This window comes from Embiotoca jacksoni, unplaced genomic scaffold (genome assembly GCF_022577435.1).
Source record: "Embiotoca jacksoni isolate LCO1_2020_lvr unplaced genomic scaffold, fEmbJac1.0.p SCAF_54, whole genome shotgun sequence".
NCBI classification, from domain to species: Eukaryota; Metazoa; Chordata; class Actinopteri; family Embiotocidae; genus Embiotoca; species Embiotoca jacksoni.
This window is the reverse complement of record NW_027185408.1, coordinates 287,081-314,275: the sequence shown is the minus strand read 5'-3', so window position 1 is coordinate 314,275 and position 27,195 is coordinate 287,081. Positions and strand designations below refer to the sequence as shown.

The window sequence follows — 27,195 nt, the reverse complement described above, 5'->3', positions numbered from 1 at the left end:
CAGTTGTTGTTTTTTTTAAGTAAAACCTTTTGAGCTTTTTGATTTCAAATTTTGTCTTAGGAAACACTTCATGTTTTAAATCACAATTTTGACTTTTTATCTTTTTTTACCTAAATATTTGACTAAGTTAGAATTATTTTTTTTAAACTTTTATCCAAGTTTGATTGTTTTTATCACAATCTTGAACAATTCTTCTAATAATTTTGAGTTTTTTTCTCTGAATTTTGGACTAATTCATACAAATGTTTTTACTTTCATCGCATAATTACATTTTATTATTTTTTTTAATCACAATTTTGACATAATTCTTCAAATAGTTTTGACTTCTCTCTTATTGATCTTCTGACTACTAATAATGTCCGACAGCCGAACAAAGCTCCGCTCGACTCGTCCGATTCTCTGAAGGAGAAAAGCAGAAAATATGACGTGACGGAAGAAAATATCAAAACTCATTTCCATAAAAACAGAAATCAGAAGGGAAGTTTAGAAGAGCAGCTGAAGATGAAGAGAAGACAATCTGCACCTCAACACATTTATTCTTTAAAACAAACAAAATCAAACTCTAGTTTTTACAATTTGAAAGCCGAGAAAATTCAATTTCCAAAGTAAAGTACATAAAAATGACTTCATTCTTTTATATGTCCAAACAAGCGCTGCTCCTGCGGTGACCTTTGACCTTCAACCCTTCTCTCTCTCTCTGAAACCCGTTTCTGTGGTTGGGTTTCCCGTCATCTCCGCGGCGCCTTGCGGCTCTCCAGCAGCAGCACCACCAGACGTCTGAGCAGCGCCGGCAGCTTGCTGCTGTAGTTCTGCTGCAGGACCGACGCCAGCCGGCACCGGAGGCTCCGCAGGCTCGGCGCCGAGCCGCCGTCCGGCACGTTGAGCAGGACGTGGAAGAAGTCCAGCCAGAGGTCGCCGTGAGGGTTCCTGGAGGACGAGAAGAGTCCCGGTTAGCTTCCACCCGGTCAGACGACCTCTGGTCCCGGTCCGATTCAAACTGGACTCGTATTGTTGTCACAATATTGGTGTTTCTAAAAGTAATACAAATTAATCGGACAAAACGACTCTGCGGAGACGGACCAGAGACGGACGTTACCTCCTGAAGATGCCGTTCGTCTTCCACACGCCGCCGTCCTTCGTCACCTGCATGTACGTCCCGAACAGCATGCAGTGGACCGTCCCGGCGAGCCCGAAGTAGTCGGTCTGGAAAACACACGAGGTGAAGATGCAGGAAAACGGAGAGACGTGTGAAAGACAAACCGCGGCAGCGCGTCCTCACCTGGTAGCTCCACGGCTTCCCGCTGAGCATCTCGGTGCACTGGAAGCCCGACGTCAAACAGCGGGCGGTGAACGCCGTGCCTTCTGGGAAAAGCCGCATGTCGATGCTCTGTCCGAGGTCGATGAGGACGAGGCCGTGGTCCACGCCGTCCGGGTCGAAGCAGCTGTTCTCCAGGAACCTCCAAAAAAACACAGCGGCAGCTTTGAAAAAATAAAACAAACACACGAAGACGTTTCCTTCCAAAGTCAACGCGTCCACGTCGGTAGAATCGACGGTGTCGCGGGCGTACCGCTCTCCCAGCAGGAAGTTGTCGGGTTTGACGTCGGCGTGGACGATGCGGGCGGCGTGCAGCCGCTCCAACGTGTGCAGGATGCAGACGCTGAAGTACAGGACGAGCGGCGGAGGCATCGCCTTGTCGCTCAGGGATTTGTAGACGTTCACCGCGTTCTGAAGGTGGAGGTGAAAAAAAGAAAGAATCAAACTTCACACGTGGAAAAAGGAGCAGAGACTCTCTGGGCGTGAAGGAGCGGTTATAAACCAGCGGACCAGCAGGGTGCCGTAGTCGTGCAGCTCGCCGACCAGCACGCTGCCGTCGTGGAAGAGGTGGGCGGAGCTGACGCGGCCGTACAGGTGACGGACGGCGGGCTGCAGCCGGGCGTCCAGCTGCGTGTGGATGTAAAACTCCCACGGGTTGGCCGGCTTCTGGACCTGCAGGGAGACACGTTGGACGTCAAGAGTCTTTCTGTCCAACGTCACTCAGATCCAATAAACTGAACTGTGACTGTTTGGACATGTTTCACGGGAAAAGTCAAATCTCTGAGATTTAGACAAAAAAAACATACAACACATTAAAAAAACAACATTGTTTCATACCAATGGACCACTGGGGGGCGCTGCAACTTTAATAAATCCTTTAAAAGGAGTTTAAATTAGGTTCAGGGACTCAAAATATTGGCTTTCATTATGTAAAAGAAAATTATTCAGCTATGATTTAGCTTTACTGTTTTTTTATGTGTCCAAATGCTGCATTCAACTATATTCAGGACATTTAAAAGAATTTAATTTAAGAATTTTTAACCCTTTCTGGGGCATTTCTTTGTTTTGTTTCCGCAGGAAAGTTTTCAAGTTCTGCAGATCTCCTAAAAAAACTAACGTTGCGGTCACTAAAAAGAAAGAATCACATCCGTTGAGGAGTTTTGTGAAAAGAGAGCGAATCGTGGAGATGACGTCTCACCTTTAAAACCACCTTCTCCGAGGTCACCGGGTTCGTCGCCTGGTAAACGGTCGCGAACGCACCTTCGCCGAGAACGCCGTCGACTCGGAGGGACGACGTTCCTGTCGGAGGGCAAAACGTTTAAAGAACACGCCATCTAGTGGCAGCTTTAATAACTTCACCTCCAACGAGTGGAAAAAACCATCAGTGAGTTATTGACTGTTATATGACTGACATGCAGACACAAGAATAAAATGATAATAAAGGAGAATTAATCATCATCAGCATAGATTTGGTCAAAATGTACAAAATAAAACTTCCAAAATAAACAAAAAGAGATAAAAAGTGTTTTTTGTTTAAATAAAAGCACCGGTGCTCGGATTTTTTTAATATAAATTTCCTTTTTAAAACTAGTTTTTCAGTTGTTTTTGATAGCTGACATACGTAGTTGATAGGAAATTAAATATAACTATTTATTGCAGCCACCTAAAAAACCTAAAACTCACTGTCAAACGAATTATTGTGACTTTAATTGAATCCTAATCATACGTGTGATTTCATACAGACTAAACAAACAAAATATGTTCATTGCTGAAGATCGGTAAAGTGTATTTATCAGGCTTGATGCTAAGCTAAGCTAACTGCTTTGACTCCTCCCACTTCACAGATATAAGTAAATAATAAATAAGAGATGTGAAGCAGCAGCTGTGCTTCTTACCCATGCTGAGGGTCCTCCCGGGGGAGAAGCTGGGGACGCCACACCTCCAGCTGACGCAGCAGGGGTGGGCGGAGAGGGGCGGAGTCAGCGAGGCCAGCAGGCCGGAGATCAGCTGGTCGTCCCACGGATCCGACACCAGGTGGACGGCTGCCGTCGCCGCGTTCATGGACACGTCGGCGCTCGGCTCTCCGTGCGGACTCATCACGGGCTCGTCGGCGCAGAGCCGCGGCTGCTCCGGACTCACGGGGACGTCTCGGTTCCGGGTGGACGGCGCGTCCGCTCCGCCGGGACGACGGGGACTCACGAAGGCGTCCGGGTCCGGCTCCACCGCGGCCTCGGGGCTCCTGACGGACAGCCAGTCCGGTTTGAGCGCGCACTCGGGGCTCATGGGAACGTCGTAGGCGGGTTCGTCCGGTTCCTCCGTGATCTGAAAAGGTTCGCTGCCGGGTCGAGCCGAGGCCGCGGAGGTCCCGGAGGAGTCGGCGGGACAGAGCGTCTGGTCTCTGAAGGACAGCACGGCGGGGGGAGGAGGCTGCATCATGGTGATGGAGGAGGTGACGGAGGAGGTGGCGAGGCAGTGCTGAGCCAGACCCTCCCCAACGATGGTGCCCTGCCTCGCCGAGGAGGGAACCAGCTGGCTGACGGCCGTCTCAGAGAGCTTGTCGTCGGTCGGACTCTGTTCCATGATGGGGCTGCAGGGGGGGAGACACCGGGGGAGGGAGGGTGGGAGGAGGGGGGTCGGTCAGTCAGTGAGACATGCTCATCACAACCTCTGTTACCTGAGGACACAACGCTTACCTGAGTTTTTGGGTCTGACGTCGGATGAAAGCGTCGTCGTCAGCATCGCCGCCGTTGTTCTCTGTGAAGAACCGAAAAAGTCTTCGTTTGTCACCAGATTAAGAAGAAGAAGAAAAAGAACCGTGTTGTGAGGCGGGGAGGTCCGGGTCCGGTACCGGTACCTGGGTCCTGGTAGAAGTTGCCGCTGAGGGGGGTCTTGTGAGTGAACGGCGTGGAGACGCACTGGGCCAACATGGCGAAGTCCAAGGTGCTGTTGGGACAGGCGGCCAGCGAGTGGAGCGAGTTGTAGCGAGCGCCCCACATGGTGCTCTCGTCCGGCATCGGGTCGGGAGGAGTGTCCTGGAGAGACGGGGACAAAAACAACAACGTCTGTTTCACCACTTCGCCGACGAAACGTGTTCGTGACGAATCGACGTCTTCGTAAAAACGAACTCACGTTGGGTTTGTCTGCCTTCGGCGGCGCGACCGGAGCCAGAGCTCGGACGGGTTTGGACTTCTCGGTGGGACGAGCAGCAGCGCTGAGCAGAAACCACGAAGTAAAACCATGAGAGTCTGCCGATTGTTTTCCACTTCTTAGTCAAACCCCGTGTTGCCGTGGAAACGGAGCTCGCACTGACAAAAAGTCAGTCTGACAACAACATGTGATTGAGTTGTTGTTTTGTTTACCTTCCGTTTTCTTTATCGTTGTTGTCCTGGAAGATGGTGAACGGGGCAGCGGAGGGGGGCTGATGCACCGAGGAGGGGCCTCCTGTCAATCATAAAGGAGGATGAAGGTCAGCAGGAAACTGGCTTCAGTTGAGGTGAATACTGACAATAATTGTTCTGTCTATTGGGTTGATGTTTAGATTACTTTAATTTATCCCCCTGGTGGTTGCATGTGTTATTGCAGTTAGTTTAAGCAGCAGAAGTCTTTTCATTCATTGGCCAATAGGGTCACATGACGTGGCCAGAGCAATGATTCCAGCTCACAGCAGAGGTGAGGGATCACATGTGACCAGCTGATCCTCTGCCTTTCTTACATTGAGTGCCTTGAGAAGCAATGCTTGAGAGTACCAACATATCATGTGTGCTGAATTGTTCTGCTTATTGAATGTTTACATAGAACTTGAACATAAAGAGGGACGTTTTTATGGAGCTAGTATTTTTTAGCATCTAAGTTAAGGTAAAGCATTGTGATGAAAAATGTTAATGATCAAGCCATGCCTTGTTTGTTGAAAAGGAAGGTCATTTAGCAGTGTTTTATTCTGTGTGGTACATCAGAAAAGATGTCATTTTATTTTAACATACATACTGATTGAGTGATTTATTTTGTCCTTATTTCAGTTTTACAAAAAAGATTGTTGTACACGAGAAGAGGAAAACAAACAGTAAACGCTCATTCAACTTTACTTCTTCGTCTGACTCTCTATACAACAGTATGTTCGCTATCTGTCGAAGTGTGGTCTGACACCTACTCTGAGGACAGAAGAGTAAAAAAGCAACTTCACGGCGGGCACTTCAACACAGAGGAAAGGAAGCTTGTGTGAGCCATTGTTTTATTTCACCATGTCGAGGAATGATGAACAGGAATCAGACGCGGATGCTCATATTCAACGTACGAGTCCCTTTTAACTCTTTCAGAATATTCTGCCTCCACATCTAAAACAAAATCATCTGCTACAACAGCTGCTGCGGTGGCACGTGCTAAGGTGCAAGCAGCTAAAGCAGGTGCAGCATTTACACAACAGGAGGCAGAACTAAAAGTGAAAGAAGCTCATATAGCGGCTAGGCTGTCCACTCTGAACTGTGAAAGGGAAGTAGCAGCAGCTGAAGCAGAGGCTCAGGTCCTGGAGGCAGCTCTTGAACCGGAGTCTCACAGAGGGAGTAAGAGGGACCTTCAGGTTACAGCAGAAGGAGCTGCTCAGCGTACTCATGACGATGTCGAACAACAGTCCCAGCTGCATAACTCTGACTGTGGAGCTCCTAAACTCAGTACATGTCTGCCAGTCCCACAACCCCACCAGCAGTTGAGAGAGCATCCTCATCACTCCCATAGTACACACTGGTATCCTCTCAGTGCTGTGCCTCAGTGGTTACTATGATGATATGCATGCAACAGCACAGCCCAAAAGCCCAACACCTGAGTTTTGTCAAAGCTCCATGGGTCAGGAAAACGACATCTCCAGGTCACAGCCAAAAGGGCAGACGCAATCGCATCATATTGTACCGCATGATTTCCCAACGGCTAATTCTAGTTCTTTAGCACAACCCTCTTTTGGCCAGCAGCCTACTTCTCCAGTTGATAGGGCAGCATATTACCCACAAACCGACGACAGAATCGGGGTAGGTGAAATCACAAGATGTTTACTACGTCATGAGCTACTGAACTCCAGCCTTGTTAAATTCAACGACAAACCAGAAAATTATGCAGCCTGGAAGTCCTCATTCTACAATGCTATCGGTGGACTAAACTTCACTGGCAGTGAGGAGCTTGACCTCTTAACGAAGTGGCTGGGAAGTGAGTCAGCAGAGCATGTAACAAGAGTTCGTTCTGTACATGTGGCAAACCCAGCAGTAGGTCTACAGAGAACTTGGGAATGCTTGGAGGAGTGCTATGGCTCTCCTGAAGTTGTGGAGAAGGCACTCTTTGAGAAAATAGAGAACTTCCCAAAAATTAAACATGATGACCCCGTGAAACTCAGACAGTTGGGTGATTTATTAAAGGAATTGGAGGCTGCTAAATCTCAAGGAAATCTGCCTGGGCTGTCATATTTGGACACCGCTAGGGGTGTAACCCCGTTGTTGAAAAGCTCCCTCGTGGTTTGCAGGAGAAGTGGCTTGTGCAGGGTTCAGTGTTCAAAGAGGAGCATCATACTTCCTTCCCTCCATTTGCATTCTTTACAAGCTTCATATGTAATGAAGCACGACGAAGAAACGACCCAAGTTTCTTTCTTTCAACAACCCCTGTGGTTACAAGGTCGGAGTATATCGGAAGAAAACAAGACTTTGATAAACGCCACATTTCAACTTACAAGACAGAAATCAGTTCAGGATCTCAAGTAGGTGGCTTGATTTCTAACCTCAAGTCAGCTTCTCAGACAAATGTTTCAGCAACTAAACTCAATGACATTGATAAACAGTGCCCAATTCACAAGAAGCCTCACCCCTTAAAGAAGTGCAGAGGTTTCAGAGCCAAATCATTAGAGGAACACAAGATGTATCTAAAAGAAAATGGCATATGTTTCAAGTGTTGTTCCTCCACTACTCATTTTGCAAAGAGCTGTAAAGCAACCTTGAAATGTGCTGAATGTGGAGACAACAGTCATGTCGCCGCTCTACATGCTGGACCTCCTCCATGGGTCAGTAACGACACCCCTTTAGAGCATGGCGGGGAGTACGAAGGAGACGTGCCTCAGCCAACTGTTAGCTCAAGGTGCACAGAGGTCTGTGGAATAGGTAAAGGCTCCAGATCCTGTTCAAAGATCCTTCTGGCCAAGGTGTACCCCACGCTCACCCAGACAGAGCAAAAAGAGTCTATATTATGGTGGATGAACAAAGGAATAGATCCTTGGCCAGCTCAGATTTTTTCAGTCTGTTTCATATTCAAGGCTCAGAGGCTCCTTATACTCTCCGCACATGTGCAGGAACCACAGAGACCTCAGGGAGAAGAGCAACCAAATTTGTAGTTGAATCTTTAGATGGGACAGTTAACGTCCTACTGCCCACTCTCATAGAATGCAATGACCTGCCGGAAGATCGGTCTGAAATCCCCTCTCCAGAGGTTGCAAAACATCACCCTCACCTCAGATCCATTGCTCACAAGATACCACCTTTGGATCCAGAAGCCCAGATACTCATTCTCCTGGGACTAGACATCCTACGATTGCATAAGGTGCGAGAACAACGCAATGGTCCACATGACTCCCCTTATGCTCAGAGGCTTGACCTCGGTTGGGTTATTATCGGAGATGTTTGTTTGGGACCTGCCCACAGACCAACAGAGGTGGCCTCATTCCGCACTAGTGTGCTTGAAAATGGGCGTCCATCTTACCTGACTCCATGCCCAACCGGATCCATGTCAAAGAAAAACATACCATGCCAGCTTGGCAGCAAGTCTCTTCAAACAGTTTCAAACCAACTTCAGGTGACTGCACTCTCGGAAAGAACATCTTTGAGACAACTCGAGACGATGAAAAGGTGGTCCTTTCTGTTGAAGATAGGCAGTCCCTAAAAGTCATGGACCGAGAAATGCACATTGATGATAGTAACAGCTGGGTAGCACTCCTTCCATTTCAAGCACCCCGATCACATCTTCCAAACAGAGAACAGGCAGTAATGCGCTTAAACTCACTTTGTCATTCTCTCGAGAAGAAACCAGAAATGAGAGCCCACTTTGTGGCCTTCATGCAGAAAATGTTTGATTGTGACCACGTTGAGCTAGCACCACCTCTGTCAGAAGGAGAAGAATGTTGGTATTTACCCATTTTTGGAGTATACCATCCACAAAAACCAGGAGAAATCCGGGTTGTTTTCGACTCTAGCACCATGGCATCTCTCTCAATGATGTGCTACTTACCGGCCCAGACTTGAACAACACTTTGCTTGAACGAATCAGGAAATCAACAAACCCTAAGCAATGGTACTATGTGTGTTCCACACAGAACCCCGCTGATCATGGCACTCGATCTGTAAGTGCAGCTGACCTCGCCAGCACAACATGGCTCAGAGGACCTCCATTCCTTGCTCAGTCTGGGACGACACCAGCTTCAGAAGAGCCATATGATCTAATTCGTCCTGACAGTGATGTTGAAGTACGGCCTTTTGCCACCACACTCTCCTGCCCCCAGTCCAATTTGGGGTCACAACGTTTCGAGCGGTTTTCTGCCTGGAAGGCCCTAGTGCGAATTATAGCGTTATTGAAGCGTTTCGCTCATCACTGGAAACTAGGTGCCAAACACAAAAGTCAAGTGCAAAACCAATAATCAAACCCACTCACAGCGGAGGAGCTGGTCGTAGCACAAAATCACATCATAAGTTGCGTTCAAAGAGAGAATTACTGTGAGGAGTTTACTAACTTGACCACCGGTAAGGCGATCCCCAAAAGCAGCCCTCTGAAAGGACTAAGCCCGTGGGTTGATGAAAATGACCTACAAAGGGTTGGAGGCAGGCTGAAGCATGCCATGATCGATGTAACTGAGAAGTTCCCTCAAATCATTCCTAGACGTAGCCATGTAGCAACACTACTTGTGAGACATTTCCATGAAAGAGTGAAGCACCAAGGCCGTGTGCTCACAGAGGGTGCTGTTCACACAGCGGGAGTCATAGGAGCCAAGAGGTCTATCAACAACATGATCCTCAAGTGTGTCCTGTGTAACAAACTTCGAGGGAGAACTGTTGAACAGAAGATGGTGGATCTTCCCTTCGACCGCCTGAGCATGGAACCACCTTTCACCCATGTGGGGCTTGATGTGTTTGGCCCATGGACTGTCACCACAAGGAGAATGCGCGGAGGCCAGGCCAACAGCAAAAGGTGGGCAGTATTGTTCACCTGCATGAGCACCCGTGCAGTGCACATAGAACTCATTGAGTCAATGGATGCATCTTGTTTCATCAACGCCTTACGGCGATTCTTTGCTTTGCGGGGCCCAGTTAAACAGATCCGTTCGGACTGTGGAACCAATTTTAAGGGCGCTTGCAGAGAGTTAGGCCTGCTCATTAATGGAACCAGTGAGCCTTTAGTTAGGAAGTACTTGGGAGAGGAAGGCTGCATGTGGACATTCAACCCCCCACACTCTTCCCACATGGGGGGTGTGTGGGAACGCATGATTGGAATGTCCCGCCGTATTCTAGATTCGATGCTCCAGGAAAGCAACGCCCCACACCTCACCCATGAAGTACTGTCCACGTTGATGGCTGAAGTGACAGCAATTATCAATGCAAGGCCCTTGGCACCAATCTCATCAGATCCTGAGTCACCGTTTCTACTGACACCATCCTTCTTGCTAACTCAGAAAGTCTGCACTCCTGTTCCTCCTATGGGGACTTTTAGTAGCAAAAACCTCCACCATATACAATGGAGACAGGTGCAGCACCTTGCAGACTGTTTTTGGAACAGGTGGAGAAAGGAATATCTTCCTACCCTTCAAAAACGAAACAAATGGCTGGAAGACAAACCCAACCTCCAAGTAGGCGATCTAGTCCTGCTTAAAGACAGCCAAGCAAAACGAAATGAATGACCACTGGCACTGGTGTCGAAGACATTCCCCAGTCAAGATGGCAAAGTGAGGAAAGTTGAACTGAAAGTGACAAGATCTGGTTCAGCAAAGACTTTCCTAAGGCCTGTTTCTGAGACAGTCTTACTGATGAGCGTCAAAGACTGTTAAAAAAAAATAATAAAAAAAAATATATATATATATATATATATGTGTGTATATATGTATACAAGTTCAGTAACTTATACTCTCAACTGTTCTGAAATTGAAATAGTGGAATTTATCAATCCCAAGCGGGGAGTGTTCTGTCTGTTGGGTTGATGTTTAGATTACTTTAATTTATCCCCCTGGTGGTTACATGTGTTATTGCTGTTAGTTTAAGCAGCAGAAGTCTTTTCATTCATTGGCCAATAGGGTCACATGACGTGGCCAGAGCAATGATTCCAGCTCACAGCAGAGGTGAGGGATCACATGTGACCAGCTGATCCTCTGCCTTTCTTACATTGAGTGCCTTGAGAAGCAATGCTTGAGAGTACCAACATATCATGTGTGCTGAATTGTTCTGCTTATTGAATGATTACATAGAACTTGAACATAAAGAGGGACGTTTTTATGGAGCTAGTATTTTTTAGCATCTAAGTTAAGGTAAAGCATTGTGATGAAAAATGTTAATGATCAAGCCATGCCTTGTTTGTTGAAAAGGAAGGTAATTTAGCAGTGTTTTATTCTGTGTGGTACATCAGAGAAGATATGTCATTTTATTTTGACATACATACTGATTGAGTGATTTATTTTGTCCTTATTTCAGTTTTACAAAAAAGATTGTTGTACACGAGAAGAGGAAAACAAACAGTAAACGTTCATTCAACTTTACTTCTTCGTCTGACTCTCTATACAACAGTATGTTCGCTATCTGTCGAAGTGTGGTCTGACACCTACTCTGAGGACAGAAGAGTAATAATCATATTTAATAGTTCAGAAGTTGATGTTCAACACAGGTGACAGATTCCACTTGTAGAAATGTTCTTCATGTAAACAAACACAGTTCGCTGCGTATTTACCGTTCGTCGGGCCGCCGGCGTCCAACTCCCGCTCGGCGGCGTGGAGCGCCGAGGCGTCGCCGAACGGGTCTTCGAGGAACGTCGGGGCCATGAACATGTCCATGATCACACCTGAGAGACGACACGGAGACGGTTCGATGGCGCCGGACAAACTACGTCAACTAGAAACGGTGCGCTCAGAGAGCTGCGGCGAATTCGCAGTAAAAGTAGGGTTAGCTCTATTTACGTTTCCATAGCAACACTGAGATGTAATCTGAGGAGTTTTACATGAGTTTCACCTCCTCCCCCCTCCCCATCCGACGGTTGTGCTCACCCAGCGCCTCCCTCGTGTTGACGGTGGGCGACGGCACCCTGGAGGGCGTGGCCTGAACGAAGCCCAGAGAGGTGTTGGGAGTGACGCGAGACAGGTTGGACGTCCCGCCGTGAGACACTGAGGGAGACGCAGAGAGAGAGAGGGAGGTGTGGGGACGGTCACAGGAAGCTGAGAGGGACAGAAAGGGGGAGGAGCTTGCTGGTGAACGGGCGGTTTACTTACCGTCCAGTTTCTGCTCTGCTGGCGGTTCACCGACGTCTCTGAGAAACAAAAAACAAAAACAAGATGAAGAAAGAAAAGATTCTCAGATGGCCGACGCGCTGCAGGAGGACTCGACTCACTGCTGCGTGCCGTCGGCCTCCTCCGGTTCTCCGGCGTCCTGGTGGGGAACATCGGCGGGTTCGTGGAGCGGCGGCTCCGCATCTGCCGGCACAGAGGCATGATGGGAAATCTCAGAGCGCAGAGCGTCTGTCTGCTGAGGAGGAGGAGGAGGAGGAGGAGGAGGAGGAGGAGGAGGTTCGGCGGCCTCGTGGATGAAGGTCGGCTCGGTGTGCAACCTCAGGCCCAGAGAGTTCCTGCTGCTCAGGCGGTCGGAGGGTCGGGGACACCCAGAGGCATGCTGGGAAGGATCCGGGTTCCCACTGGTGGCTGGTTCTGCTGCACAGAGCTGAAAAAAACAAGGAAAAGGATGTTTTCTCATGAGATGAGTTTCCTGCTTAAATGTTGAAGAACCAGACATACCAGGTTTCAGATGTTTAAAAGCAGCCTTTGATTGAATAAATATTTAATTGTCTCTTTACTTTTTACTCTGTTGTAGTTTTTATATTTAACTGTTAATGCAGCATTGAAGGAGTTTGAAGTTTCACCTCCTGAGACTCAGCCGGTCCTGAAACAGCGAAACACCCCAGATCCTGGTTCATGAACTCCAGCAAACCTGTCAGGCTGCGGACTCCCTCCTTCTGCTCCCTCTGCTCCCTCTGCTCCTTCTGCTCCCTCTGCTCCTTCTGCTCCTTCTCCGCTTCAAGCCAAACCAAAAACCACGTCATAATCTCACTTAATGAAGGTTTTTCTTTTTAAACGGTAGATTGAGAAAGCGCTGACTCACCGGTTTCCCTCCGCTCCTCCTCCTCCTCCTCCTGCTCCTCCCGTCTCTCCTGGAGTTTACGGAAGTATTTCTGAGCTCGGACCTCCTCGAAACAAAGTTCGGATCCTTCGCAGACGAGTTCGTCCTCCAGGTACTCGGACATGTTCTGAACCCCGGAGCTCCGGCCGGACGGGATCGTCCCCGACGTCTCCGAGCGGGACACTCTGCGGAGGAGACCGTGGATGAGACATCCTGGAGTTATTTGAGTCAACTAATTAAAAACAACACAATACAATCTAAAAAAAAGATCCTAAAACTGAAACCGTCCACTTACGTCACGGTCGTCCTGTTCAGAGACATTTTTAACGGGCACTCCACAGACGGCTGGGACAGAGAGCACAGAGGGTGTTAGCGAGGTTTAAAAAACAAAAACACAGGATAACGCTGCGTTATTAAACCGTTACCACGGAGACGCACACCCACCACGCTCTGAGCCTGTCCGTCGGAGGACATCTGATCGGTCAAGTGGGAGTTCTGCAGCGCGGTCCGACCTGCTTTCACGAAATAAAAGTCAAGACAGCAGACGGGACTTTTAAAAAGAAACCAACGGAGGAGAACCAGAAGTCCCACCTGAGGCCGGCGCCGGGATCCTGGTTCTGGTCTGAAACCGCCTGCAGGATTTAAAAAGGTCCTGTCGGTGACACGTCGTTCTACAGTTTGAAGTGCTGAATCGGACACCTCCAAAACATCTGGTTTACCTGTACTCGTGCAGGACGGCGTCGGCCGGCCGGGCCCGGTTCTCCACCGCTTTCTGGTACACGGCGTCCGCCTGCTCGTCCATCCCCCGGAGCTCCAGCTGCCGGGCCCAGGCTGTGTACAGAGCAGCCGTCCCGCTGCCGACGCCGTGGCTGAAAACGTGGCTGTACAGGGCGACGGGGTCGGACCGGTGCCTCGCCTGCCGAAGACGCGGGAAGAGAAGCGTGAAGAAGGAAAAAGGCGTGACCGCTTCACGCCGTCGTCGTGTTTGAAGTCCGGACTCACGCATTTGATGCAGTAGTTCACGTATCTGACGTCGTTGGCGTATCGCTCCACGTTCAGAAATCTCTGGACGAGGCTGTCCAACACCAGCGACATCCCGCCGCCCTCCGCCGGTCGCATCTGCTCCAGGTACTCCACCAACCTGATGGGGGGAGGAGGGGGGACACTGAGCTGTCAATCACACAATATAACAAAACATCCAGGTTGGGAGACATGAAGCTAAAAAAATAAGAGAATGAAACAAATGGATCTGAGGTAGGAACCGGATAATCACAGGAAGGTCAAAAAAAGAAGCTTTTAAAGGTCAATAAAAACTGGAACACAAGAGGAAGACTTCTTTAAACACTTCTTAAAGAAATATAACAGATGCACAGCTGATACCTTCATACTCGGAGCTGAGTCTGTATTCATGACAACTCAAGCTTTTAATGCAAATGTCTCTTATGTCCATAGTTTGAAGTGATGCCTGGTGTGATTTCAGATGTGCATTTGTATTGTTTTTGCTGTTAAAGTGTGTTTTCTCTAATTCTCTCCGTTACAGACAATAAAGAGACGAACGTTTCCTCATTTAAAAACAATCCCGTTACTCACTTGTCCCACGGATCCAGTGGGTCGTCTCCCGTGTACGAGGACAAACTGTCTTCAAAACACCTACAAAAATAAAGTCGGAGAAATCCATGAAAATGAAGGAACGTTAAGGCCATTTTATAAAAGTTAAATCTTTTATAAAGTGCTCATAACACAGCAATACGTTAGCAGTCAGCTAACACCGGCTAACGTCCGCGCGACTTACTGTAAATACGCAGCGATGTCCATTTGAAGAGTTTTTAAGACGTCTGAACAAAACAAGTAATTTAACTCCTCTGCTGTGGATATATGAAACTCTTATCGGGACGACTGGATGAACAAATCCGTTTTCTGCTGATAAGTTCCATCGTTTGTGGTGTTTCCGTCCTCCGAGCTGCTGCTCGCTGCTCCCGTTACGTTTCAAATTTAACGCTCAGCCAATAGCGTTTCAGAGTGTCGTAAAGCCACGCCCCCAACGCGTGACGTCTACCGTGGGGCGCAAACACAAAACAAAAATACTTTTGCATCGAGGGAATTTATGTATTTAAATCGATGTATGTTTATTCATTTGTATTTTCTTTGTTCCTTTTGTTGTTTGTTATTTACTGTCTGGTTATCTCCACATTGCTGCCTTTTCTGTACGAAATAATGAGTGTTAATCTACACTGTTTGTAAACTTACATCTTGTTCAATAAAGTTCTGAAAAAAAGAAAAGAAAAATTACAAAAAGCTGACACATAAGAAAATATGTGTCTATAAAAGTGTCATTTTGATTTGACTTTAATTAGTGGATTTTAATTATAGAGCATTTCTATCTTTATATCGAACGTTTTACTTGATTTCTTAAATTAAAATAAACTGAATTGTGAATTGTGTGAAAGGAGCCTCGGACCAAAGTACCAGAATCTGATCTGACTAAAAGAGAACGTTTCCGTCCGGATCAAACTGAACCACGGTTTGGTTCGTTCACATCGTGACAAAACTTTCTGGATGATTCACACTTGTAGGCCGTAAACAGGAAGTTGAGGCCAGATATCGTTGCCCAGGAAACAGTCGGTGCTGACGACGGGACGGAGACGACGACGACGGGACGGAGACGACGACATTGATACTCAAGTGATGACGTGGAGTCGTAGGTGATGATGACAGAACGGGCAGTAGTTCACACCTTGAACATTGTTATGTTTGGGGGCGTGTATGTTTGATTGACAGGCCTGGGAGGAAGTCATGTTTCCTGTATCGGTGGGCGGGGCATAGTGTCCTCCGTCTCCGTTAGACCCCTCCCTCCTCCCCAGCTCGTCCAAATATGGTCATTTCTGGCGGAGATGTCGACGGCTGAATGTCATAACGGAGGGTTTAAAACATCCGTTCACAAACCGACGGGTGACGTCGTTGTTGGTTTTCTCACATTAAGAAGCAGAACAGAAGCAGAACCTTTCAGGGAGATCACACAGGGGTGGACTCAGTTTGTTCTAACAACATATTAAACAACCCGGCAGAAAACACACATTAAATGAAACTTTATTCAAATATTCACGTTTTATTTCATCAACTCAAACACAGAAAACATTTCAACAGGATTCATGACGAGTGTAAAAGTTATTTTCAGGCCATCTTGCAGCAGGTTTCCAGAATCTGCTGATGTTTATCAGCCAAAGAGCTCAGTTTGACCTTCATCTGTCCACATGGAAGTGAAGGTCAAAGTTCAGAGGTGAGGACATCATTTCACTACTTCTGACACAAAACATATTGTGACATCACAATCTGTGATTCAACGGTGAACCAAAGAGAAACTTCATCCACCATCAACATTTAAAGCTGCTGTCACTTCCACAGACTCTTCCTCCTACAGAGAACACAGAGACACTGAGGAACCAAATGAAAATAACCTAAATCCAGGATACAGAGGTTCAGTGAATGTGGTGTTGAAGGTGTGGAGGTGGATCAGAGTGTCAGAGGAGATTCTGTAGAAGGACAGAGTGCCAGCAGGACAGTCCACATACACTGCTGCTCTGTTGGAGGAGGAGGAGGAGGAGGGGGAAGATGAGGAGGAGGAAGAGGATGTTACTGTGTTATTGTGTAAGATAGCGTAATGACCACCCTCAGAGCGGTACAGACTCCAGGACTGATCGTTCCCTCCAAACCTGCAGTCATTACTGTTTCCTCTCCTTCTGATTCCTCTGTAACTCACTGCTATATTGACCTTTCCTCTCCACTCGACCTCCCAGTAACAGCGACCAGTCAGACCACGTCTACACAGCAGCTGCCACCAGTAGTCAAATCTGTCTGGATGATCAGGATATGACTGATCTTCTTCCACCAGTGTCACCTTCCTGTTGTTGTCAGACAGTTTGAGTTTTCTGTTTACTGAGTTTGTGTCCAGTTCAAGTTCACAGAAATCTGATGGAGAGAAAAAGACACGACACAGCTGCAGTTTATCATCTGACACATCTGATGGCTTTTTTCTTTCTTTACTTCCTGACTTGTTGTTTGTTCATAGAAAGTTTAATGACGATACTTTTTGTCAGGCTTCTCTTGTGTATCAGTCAAACTTACACTTCCTCAGACCAGGTTCTAACCTCTGCTCTCCACCATGGTCCACCCTGGAGGAAGAAACAGTCACAATGATTTTCTATCCAACAGGAGTCCTAACTGCTGTTCAACATGAAGCAGAGTTCCTCAGTTTGTCAGTGAGACACAGAAACAGGCTGAAACTCATCAGTGTCAACTGTCTCTCTGATGGTTTCACTGCTGTCTGTGAGGAAAACACCTGAAGAAGAAGTGATGTGGAAATAAGGGTTCTGAGGATCCACATGTTTCCTAACTCAGACCTCCTCACTCCTCTGAACAGAAACTAGAGAAACAAGTCATCCTTCATGATGATGGACCTGACCAACAACACATGAAGTCAAATCAATGAGACAAAACTGCACTGTGTGAGCTCTGGTTGTCTGTCCTTACCTGAGAGTGTCCAGTCTCCAGTGAGGATCCTCCAGACCAGCAGACAGCATCTTCACTCCTGAGTCTCCTGGATGATTGTAGCTCAGGTCCAGCTCTCTCAGATGGGAGGGGTTGGAGCTCAGAGCTGAGGCCAGAGAAGCACAGCCTTCCTCTGAGATCAGACAACCTGACAGACTGGAGTCAGAAAAATATCATCAACTCCAGAAACAAGATCATCTTTGATGAGGACTTGTCCTTTAGACACCATATAAAGCAAATCTCCAGAACTGCCATCTTTCATCTACGGAATATTAATAAAATCAGGAAAATCCTTCCTCAGCGTGGTGCAGAAAAACTCATTCATGCAGTTGTTACTTCTAGGCTAGATTCTTTTAATTCCTTGTTGTTAGGATGTCCGAATTACTCATTAAAAACCTGCAGCTGATCCAAAATGCTGCAGCAAGAGTACTTATGGGATTTAGCAAGAGAGATCATATTTCTCCAGTTTTAGCTTCTCTTCACTGGCTTCCTGTTAAATCAACAATATAATTTAAAATTCTCTTGATGACTTACAAAGTTCTTCATGACCAGGCTCCATCATATCTTAGAGATCTTATAGAACCATATAATCCTAGCAGAGCACTTCTCTCTCAGTATGCTGGTCTACTTGTGGTTCCTAGAGTTTCCAGAAGTAGAATGGGAGGCGGAGCTTCAGTTTTCAGGCTCCTCCCCTGTGGAACCAGCTCCCAGTTTGTGTTGGAGGGGCAGAAACCCTCTCTAGCTTTAAGATTAGACTCAAAACGTTCCTTTTTGATAAAGCCTATAGTTAGGGCTGGTTCAGGTGGATCTGAACCAACCCTTAGTTATGCTGTTATAGGCCGAGGCTGCTGGAGGACCTCGTTACATGCTGAGCTTCTTTTCTTTCCTCCTACTCTTTAACTGACTCATACCTCACCATCTTTTTCTCTCCCATAGTTTCTTCTTATTATCTGTTGTCTCCTTTCAGTTCCCTCGCTCGCGTAGTTTCCGTTCTTTCTTTTCCAGATGTCCCGTCATGGAGCTGCATGTCTCTGCCCTGCGCTTGTCGTCTCCACCAACAGTTCTTCTCTTGTATCTCTATGCTGTCCTTTTCTCTCTCTGCTCTCCTCTCACCCCAACCGATCGAGACAGATGGCCGCCCACCTCTGAGCCTGGTTCTGTTAACAGATGCTCCGCCCACCTCTGAGCCTGGTTCTGTTAACAGATGCTCCGCCCACCTCTGAGCCTGGTTCTGTTAACAGATGCTCCGCCCACCTCTGAGCCTGGTTCTGTTAACAGACGCTCCGCCCACCTCTGAGCCTGGTTCTGTCGGAGGTTTCTTCCTGTTAAAGGGACTTTTTCTTCCCTCTGTTGGAAATTTTTCTCCCTTAAAGAGGAGTTTTTTCCCCTCCTAGCTTATATGGGAATTGTTGAATTGTTGGGTTTCTCTGTATAATGTTCTGTAAGGACTTTAATGTGTTAAGTGCCATGAAATAACCTGTGTTGTGATTTGGCGCCACGTAAATAAAATTGAATTGAATTGAAGAAGGAAAATCCTGCAGATGTTGAACATCTGCACCAACATGAACCTAAAGAATGATTTAACTGATCAACAACCAGCTGTTTCCTGACCTGAGAGTCTCCAGTTTACAGTGAGGACTCTCCAGACCAGCAGAAAGAAGCTTCACTCCTGAATCCTGTAGGTCATTGTTACTCAGGTCCAGCTCTCTCAGACTGTAGGACTGGGAGCTGAGAACTGAGGACAGAGCTTCACAGCTTCTCTCTGACAGGTTACAGACAGTCAGCCTGAAAATAAAAATGTAAATATTTTATTGAATTCTCTTCCTCTTTATGTCAATAAATATTTTTTCTTCAATGAAACAAATATTTTGTTGTCTTTGGCCAATAACTAGCTACTCCACGTGTTGGAGAACGTTTTTGTTTTTTACCTGTAAATCATTGAAACAACTGTTTTAAAACATTTAGTCAGATTTTTACTGTCCATGTATTTATTTAAGTCTGTTAATGGAAATGTCAATTTAGATGAAAATGAAAATTACTTTGGGTAAATGACTACAACACTAGTTTGATTGGCCAGCTGTATCCTGACCTGAGAGTGTCCAGTCTCCATTGAGGATCCTCCATACCAGCAGACAGCAGTTTCACTCCTGAGTCTCCTGAATGATTGTAGCTCAGGTCCAGCTCTCTCAGATGGGAGGGGTTGGAGCTCAGAGCTGAGGCCAGAGAAGCACAGCCTTCCTCTGAGATCAGACAACCTGACAGACTGGAGTAAGAAAAATATCGCCAACTCCAGAAACAAGAAGGAAAATCTTACAGATGTTGAACATCTGCACCAACATGAACCTTAAGGATAATTTAATTGATCAACAATCCAATGTTTCCTGACCTGAGAGTCTCCAGTTTACAGTGAGGACTCTCCAGACCAGCAGACAGCAGCTTCACTCCTGAATCCTTTAGGCCGTTGTTACTCAGATCCAGCTCTCTCAGACTGGAGGACTGGGAGCTGAGAACTGAGGACAGAGCTTCACAGCTTCTCTCTGACAGGTTACAGACAGTCAGCCTGAAAATAAAAATGTAAATATTTTATTGAATTCTCTTCCTCTTTATGTCAATAAATATTTTTTCTTCAATGAAACAAATATTTTGTTGTCTTTGGCCAATAACTAGCTACTCCACGTGTTGGAGAACGTTTTTGTTTTTTACCTGTAAATCATTGAAACAACTGTTTTAAAACATTTAGTCAGATTTTTACTGTCCATGTATTTATTTAAGTCTGTTAATGGAAATGTCAATTTAGATGAAAATGAAAATTACTTTGGGTAAATGACTACAACACTAGTTTGATTGGCCAGCTGTATCCTGACCTGAGAGTGTCCAGTCTCCATTGAGGATCCTCCATACCAGCAGACAGCAGTTTCACTCCTGAGTCTCCTGGATGATTGTAGCTCAGGTCCAGCTCTCTCAGATGGGAGGGGTTGGAGCTCAGAGCTGAGGCCAGAGAAGCACAGCCTTCCTCTGAGATCAGACAACCTGACAGACTGGAGTAAGAAAAATATCGCCAACTCCAGAAACAAGAAGGAAAATCTTACAGATGTTGAACATCTGCACCAACATGAACCTTAAGGATAATTTAATTGATCAACAATCCAATGTTTCCTGACCTGAGAGTCTCCAGTTTACAGTGAGGACTCTCCAGACCAGCAGACAGCAGCTTCACTCCTGAATCCTTTAGGCTGTTGTTACTCAGATCCAGCTCTCTCAGACTGGAGGACTGGGAGCTGAGAACTGAGGACAGAGCTTCACAGCTTCTCTCCGACAGGTTACAGCCAGTCAGCCTAGAGAAGAATTAACAATGAACACAAACTGTTTTATTTGTTATTTACAAAATGATACGTGTTTGAAATGGTTGATAAGTCCTCGTACAGAGCTTTGTTGGAGGCTTTGACCACTGGCAGCAGCCTCAGAAGAGCCTCCTCTGAAGCAGAGTATTTCTTTTGGTCAAACACATCCAGATGTTCTTCTGATAACAGTAACATGAAGACCAGAGCTGACCACTGAGTAGGAGACAGTTCATCTGTGGAGAGACGTCCTGATCTCAGGGACTGTTGGATCTCCTCCACTAGAGAACGATCATTCAGTTCATTCAGACAGTGGAACAGATTGATGCTTCTCTCTGCAGACAGATTCTCACTGATCTTCTTTTTGATGTATCGGACTGTTTCCTGATTGGTCTGTGAGCTACTTCCTGTCTGTGTCAGCAGGCCTCGTAGGAGAATCTGATTGGTGTGCAGTGAAAGACCCAGAAGGAAGCGGAGGAACAAGTCCAGGTGTCCATTTGGACTCTTTAAGGCCTCGTCCACAGCCCTGTGGTGGAGATGGTTTAGTTTAGTTTTGAATCTGAAGACTTTAGACAAAAAAGATGTTGTTTGTTGTTCTCCCATCAGGTTGACAGCAGAGTTGATGAAGGTCAGATGGACGTGAAAAGCAGCCAGAAACTCCTGAACGCTGAGATGGACGAAGCAGAACACCTTGTCCTGGTACAGCCCGCTCTCCTCTTTAAAGATCTGGGTGAACACTCCTGAGTACACTGAGGCTGCTCTGATATCGATGCCACACTCTGTCAGGTCGGATTCATAGAAGATCAGGTTTCCTTTCTGCAGCTGATCAAAAGCCAGTTTTCCCAGAGACTCCATCATCTTCCTGCTCTTTTCATTCCAGTGTGGATCTGTCTCAGCTCCTCCATCATACTTGACCTGCTTCACTTTGGCCTGAACCACCAGGAAGTGGATGAACATCTCCGTCAGGGTCTTGGGCAGCTCTCCTCCGTCTCTTCTTTTCAACACGTCCTCCAGAACTGTAGCAGTGATCCAGCAGAAGACCGGGATGTGGCACATGATGTGGAGGCTTCTGGATGTCTTGATGTGGGAGATGATGCTGCTGGCCTGCTCCTCATCTCTGAATCTCCTCCTGATGTACTCCTCCTTCTGCGGGTCAGTGAACCCTCTGACCTCTGTCACCATGCCGACACACTCGGCAGGGATCTGATTGGCCGCTGCAGGTCGTGTGGTTATCCAGAGGCGAGCGGAGGGAAGCAGTTTCCCCCTGATGAGGTTGGTCAGCAGCACATCCACTGAGGTGGACTCTGTAACATCAGTCAGGATCTCATTGTTGTGGAAGTCCAGAGGAAGTCGACACTCATCCAGACCGTCAAAGATGAACACAACCTGGAAGTGTTCAAAGCTGCAGATTCCTGCTGCTTTGGTTTCAGTGAAGAAGAGATGAACCAGTTCCACCAAACTGAACTTTCTCTCTTTCAGCACATTCAGCTCTCTGAAAGTGAACGGAAACATGAACTGGATGTTCTGGTTGGTTTTGTCTTCAGCCCAGTCCAGAGTGAACTTCTGTGTTAACACTGTCTTCCCGATGCCAGCCACTCCCTTTGTCAGCACTGTTCTGATTGGTTCATGTCTTCCAGGTGAGTCTTTAAAGATGTCTTCTTGTCTGATGGTTGTTTCTGGTCTGTCTGGTTTCCTGGATGTTGTTTCAATCTGTCTGACCTCATGTTGATCATTGACCTCTGCAGTCCCTCCCTCTGTGATGTACAGCTCTGTGTACATCTCATTCAGAAGGGTTCGGTTTCCTGCTTTAGAAATCCCCTCAAACACACTCTGGAACTTCTTCCTCAGGTTGGATTGAAGATGTTGTCGATACTCTGCAGCAACAGTTCCTAAAAAACAAACAAACAAACAAACAACAAGTGAATGTCTCAGTAAACCTGAAGATAAACTTTTTAACATTTGACATTTTGTGTCGCCATGAAATAATTTCTTCACATCAGTTGAGAACAAACAGTTTCTGGCTGTTTTCAGTCCAGAAGAATTCACAGATGTGATGAAGATGTTTGCATCATATTAACAGCAGAGTTTGGAAATCTAAGTTTCTCCCATGTTTCCTCTTTCCATCATGTTCCAGCTGTTAAAATCCTCTTACTGCTCTGCAGACGGTCAGCCAGCTCCTCCTGCTTCAGTCTCCTCAGGAAGTGTAGTGTGATCTTCAGAAATGACTCTCTGCTCCTCCTCTGCTCTTCATCCTCACCCTCCAACACCTCCTCATCCTCACTCTGACTCTCTAAGCATTCTGGGTAATCTGGACTCAGGATTTTCTGCATCTTCTTCAGCTCGTTCTTTACAAAACTGATCATGTTCTCCTCAAGCAGCTGAAACAGAGAAATATGTCAACTTTAATACACAGAACGTATCAGATCATTTTAAATATGGACTGAAATCCTGCTGGTCTACAGAGTGCAGCAGGGAGAATGTGAGTTTTGATAATTCACTATTTAGTTTGTGTGTTTACACACCAGAAATATGGAGTCCAGGTTTGTTTCAGGAACGTCTGAGTCCTGCTGATCAACTCTGTAAAGTCAACATCAAAACAGAAGATGTTTGGTCACTATTAATCCAGAAACATAAAGTAAAGAGACTTCATGTTTTTAGTTACCAAGACAACCAACAACTGACAGAAGCTGAACAGGAAGACAAAACATCCATTTTAAATCACTAATCCAGTCAGACGCCAGTATTTCTCATTCTTACCTTTGATCTTCAGACTTTTATCAACCTTTGGATTCAGTGGGTTTAAACCCTGCAGGTGATGTGCAGGAGATTCTCTGTTGCTGCTTTATGATTCAAAAAAACTCACTCAAAGCTCGGCCTGAAGTACTTTTTCTGTATCAAACTTCTTCTGCTTGCCTTAATTAGTCTAATCAATTTAAGTACTTTTTTTTTTTTTTTAATATCATATATTTGCAACCCCTCCCTGCAGGTTTATATTACAGAGATGATGTTCGGGTCAATTTGACCCGGCAGTGAAAGTTGAGACTGTAAGGGGTCAAAAGTGTCAAGTTTAGATCATTTCTTTCTTTGAAAATGTGAGACAGTCTTTCTTACTTCCTCTCACCATGTTTCACCACATTTCTCTCTCTCACACACACACACACACACACACACACACACACACACACACTCACACACACACACACACACACACACACACACACACACACACACACACACACACACCTATTTCATCCCAATCTCTCACACTCTCTTTCTAACTACCACCTGTGTTAGAAATACAGATACTATTTTGAAGGGAACCTTTTCTTTCCTGCAGGAAACCTCCACCCACACTTAGCAGGAGAGGGCCGAAACATACAAAATGGTGTCTTAGGAGTCCTACCAACTATACACTCTGCAGATACAACTCAGCAGCTTACTGTAGGACAACATGAGCAACAGAAACTAAAGGATGACCGCCCTGGAGGCTCTGGAGCACATCCTTCATCACGACAGTGAAATAGAGGAGGATGTGTCTGAAGATGAAGACCATGTTGAGGTCAATTCAGATTATAATGGGACTGATTATGAACCATCAGATGAGGAAAGTGATATACCTGTTCCTCCAAGCGAGACATTCGTGTCAACAAATCATGAAATACAGCGGTCATCCTCACCTGATACATATCAGCTGAGACTGTCTGCCAAAAACATCGTAAAGACAGTGCCAGGTCCAACCAGGATGGTAGTGACTCGTATCACAGACATCAAGTCAGCTTTTGAGCTGGTCATTCAAAACTCAATACAGAAAGTCATTGTAGAAATGACTAATCTAGAAGGGACACGTGTTTTGGGGGAGAAGTGGAAGGAGCTGGATGAAACACAATCCTTATGACTCATTTGGCTTGATTTTGAGTGAGTGGGTCAATATGACCCTGAACAGCAGAGGTGTCTCATTTCTATTTATCTACATCACCCCATGAAAAAAAGAAAGTTTCAAGATGCAAATAAAATTGAGGATAAAATACATGTTATGGTAGACTAATGAGATTTATATCTAGGTTTTTCCAGTGTACCTAAATAAATAGTTTGAACACGTATTTTTCATGAAAACGAGTGAGTTATCCTCATTGAACTATGATCTATGGAGGGGTGAATAACTCCATTCCACTAAACACTGATTGAATTGTTAGTAATGGTGTTGGTGATGAGGTACAAACTATATTTATTAGGATTCTTTGGTTTCTGACAACTTTTGGATGATTAAACATGCACCAGGTCACATTGACCCGGGAACATCATTGCTGTACCGAAGAAACAAACATAACAGGAGGGTTAACAAGCAGCTGCCTGAATACAGGTCCAGTTAGAAATCTACATTTTTTTACATTATTACCTTTGTTCAACAGACTGGTGTCCATCTTTGAAGTAAATAGGTTGCATCATAGACCGGTCACTCTTCAAGGACACACAGCTGGGTTCAGGAGAATCTGGTTCCTGCTGAAGGATCCTGATGGAAACAGAGATGTGGAGCTTTCAGTTTTAACCCTGCAGATTGTGTGTTTTGTTGGACGCTAACAGAAACATGAATACATCCAGTGTGTTTCCATGAACCTGCAGTTCCAACAAACTGGCATTGCTGAACTAAAGAGACTAAAGAATCTGAGTCTGACGTCCTTTGATCCTCTGAGCTGAGGTGATGGTGATGAGATCAGGAGGGTTTGATATCAAATAACAAATATTTCACGTTATTACCTTTGTTCAACAGAGTCGTGTCTATCTTTGAAGGTAATAGATCGGCCCACAGGCCGGTCCCTCTTCATGGACACACAGCTGGGAACAGGTCCAGGTCCAGGTCCAGGTCCATGTCCTGGTCCAGGTCCAGGTCCAGGTCCAGCAGGTCTGAGCTGCTGCTTTGTTCTTCAACAGAACACACAGAGCTCTGAGTGAGAATAATGATGGTGCAGTGATGTGAGTGCTGAGCTGTGACGTGGAGAAGAGTCGTGGACAGTTAGAGACGGTCGTCTCACCTCTGAGCTTCGGTCCGGCTCTCATGTTCCCCACACAGAGTGGTTTTAGAGGGACGGACTCCGTCCTCTTTGTCCTCCCACTGATCCATAGCAGAGCCCACAGCTTCACACAAACACAACAACCTGCTCAGTACGTACAACAACATTCACAGCACAGGACACATTAGTTCTCATCACTGTCTGTAACATGGCTCTAAAACTCAGGACTGACAGACACCTTTGAGCCCTGAACAGGACTAGCCTAAAACTTCTTAAAGTTTCCCCAGATTCCTCCACAAATACAGAATGTTGAACACCAAATATAGTTGATGTTTTAAAATTTGACTCAGTAAATAAATCTTTAATTCTAGAATTTGTGCGTCCTCAAGATATTTATTAAAATCCCCAAATCTGCAACAACGTTATAAAAATGTTGAAATAACTTTTCATCCCCAAAATGTTAGTGATGGAGGTGTTGAGTGAAACCGAGTGTCTCAGTGCTGTAAGACGGCTGTTTGAACACTGCAGGTATTAAAAGGTTAAAATAAATGTTCTTCTGTTTACAGTTGATCAAAGTTGTTCAACCAATTCTGACATTCTCTGAAATTTTTCACTGAAGACTCCAGATCAGATAACGGTCAGACTGATGTTCACTTTACCAGGTAATCACCAACAACAATCCTGGAAATCAGTCTGAAGTCATGTAGTTTAACTCAGAGAAATTCTGAAACAATATTTAAACCTACAAGCATCCAGGAGACGTTTTGAAACAGCCGATCGACATCAGGAAACATTTCTAGGGTCCAGTCAGTGATCCAACACGGTGAGGTCAGAGTTCATCAGACATGTCCAGATTTCTCTGGGAGGATTCTCACCTGCTCGACTTCAGGTCCACTTCCAGACACTTTCCACCTTCGAGTGTGGAGGAAAGATTCAGAGAGAAGAAGCTGCTCGTTGTCCCTCGTCAGTCCTGGTGTCTGAGAGCGTTTGATCTGAGGACGCCATCACTTCCTCATAACTTCAGAGTCGGAGTCTAAAAGCATCAGAGTGACGTCAGAACCAGTCTAACCTGTGGCAGAGAAATCCAACATCACATGATGCAGCTCTGCTGTCTGTCCACTAGATGGAGCTGACAAACCAACCAAAGATCAGCACAGAGACGTGAGATGAAGCAGCAGCAGTTTGGACCACATACAGGACTGTATGTTGGACATGTTGGTTTGTTATGAGGCAGAAAGCAGCCTGAGCTTCCTGCCAGGGACCTGAAATCTGGTCCTCAGTCCTGGTTCCAGGTGTCTCTGCTTTAAATGGACTTTTAATCCCAAACACTTTTCTTTAACAGCCTTTTTATTCATTTGTCTCCAGAAAGAGACTGTATATAAAAGTGGACGTAACTTCGGGGTGTTAAAATCAGGGCGATGCAGAAGTGTCTTAAACTGCAATACCTTCTAGTGCCAGTAGAGGTTGTCTCTAAAAAGCCTCCGGCTCCATAGACTCCCATTCAACTTCTCATGAAATTCAATCAATGTTTTCTAAGGAGTTATCTCGGTGTTGTTAGTTAAAGTCACTCCTTCTTATTAGTTTTCTGGAGGTCCATCTGAAAATAA

The 27,195-nt window shown here is 46.0% G+C and overlaps 3 protein-coding genes across 4 annotated transcripts; 1 reads left to right on the top strand and 2 right to left on the bottom strand.

Annotated features, from left to right (window-relative positions):
- Positions 1 to 470: 470 nt before the first annotated feature.
- On the bottom strand, positions 471 to 14,565 carry LOC138212250 (mitotic checkpoint serine/threonine-protein kinase BUB1-like). Of its 2 annotated transcripts, XM_069172555.1 has the most exons (24): positions 14,489 to 14,565; positions 14,287 to 14,346; positions 13,699 to 13,837; positions 13,416 to 13,612; positions 13,288 to 13,328; positions 13,141 to 13,208; positions 12,992 to 13,041; positions 12,679 to 12,881; positions 12,440 to 12,591; positions 11,915 to 12,240; positions 11,796 to 11,833; positions 11,574 to 11,690; positions 11,261 to 11,371; positions 4,675 to 4,756; positions 4,445 to 4,526; positions 4,170 to 4,347; positions 4,009 to 4,069; positions 3,211 to 3,902; positions 2,514 to 2,614; positions 1,826 to 1,987; positions 1,569 to 1,726; positions 1,280 to 1,457; positions 1,097 to 1,203; positions 471 to 927 (listed from the first exon to the last, which is right to left on the bottom strand). In XM_069172555.1, the coding sequence occupies exons 1-24, from the start codon at positions 14,509 to 14,511 to the stop codon at positions 729 to 731; spliced, it is 3,525 nt and encodes a 1,174-aa protein (XP_069028656.1). In that variant the 5' UTR covers positions 14,512 to 14,565; the 3' UTR covers positions 471 to 728. The 2 variants fall into 2 exon arrangements, with proteins under 2 accessions (XP_069028656.1, XP_069028655.1); XM_069172554.1 differs by lacking the exon at positions 14,489 to 14,565 and having other exon boundaries at positions 14,287 to 14,460.
- Positions 7,189 to 11,054, top strand: LOC138212254 (uncharacterized). The gene has a single exon (XM_069172557.1). It carries the CDS (start codon positions 9,168 to 9,170, stop codon positions 10,221 to 10,223), a length of 1,056 nt encoding a protein of 351 aa, XP_069028658.1. The 5' UTR covers positions 7,189 to 9,167; the 3' UTR covers positions 10,224 to 11,054.
- A 1,474-nt stretch (positions 14,566 to 16,039) lies between the features above and the next one.
- LOC138212249 (NACHT, LRR and PYD domains-containing protein 12-like) lies at positions 16,040 to 25,698 on the bottom strand. Its single transcript, XM_069172553.1, is given in 14 exon segments — positions 16,040 to 16,140; positions 16,142 to 16,662; positions 16,819 to 16,865; positions 17,224 to 17,397; positions 18,853 to 19,026; positions 19,331 to 19,504; positions 19,628 to 19,801; positions 20,106 to 20,279; positions 20,403 to 20,576; positions 20,665 to 22,468; positions 22,735 to 22,957; positions 23,102 to 23,156; positions 24,976 to 25,111; positions 25,608 to 25,698. Coding segments are annotated over 14 exon segments (3,975 nt in total). The 3' UTR covers positions 16,040 to 16,086.
- Positions 25,699 to 27,195: the final 1,497 nt, after the last annotated feature.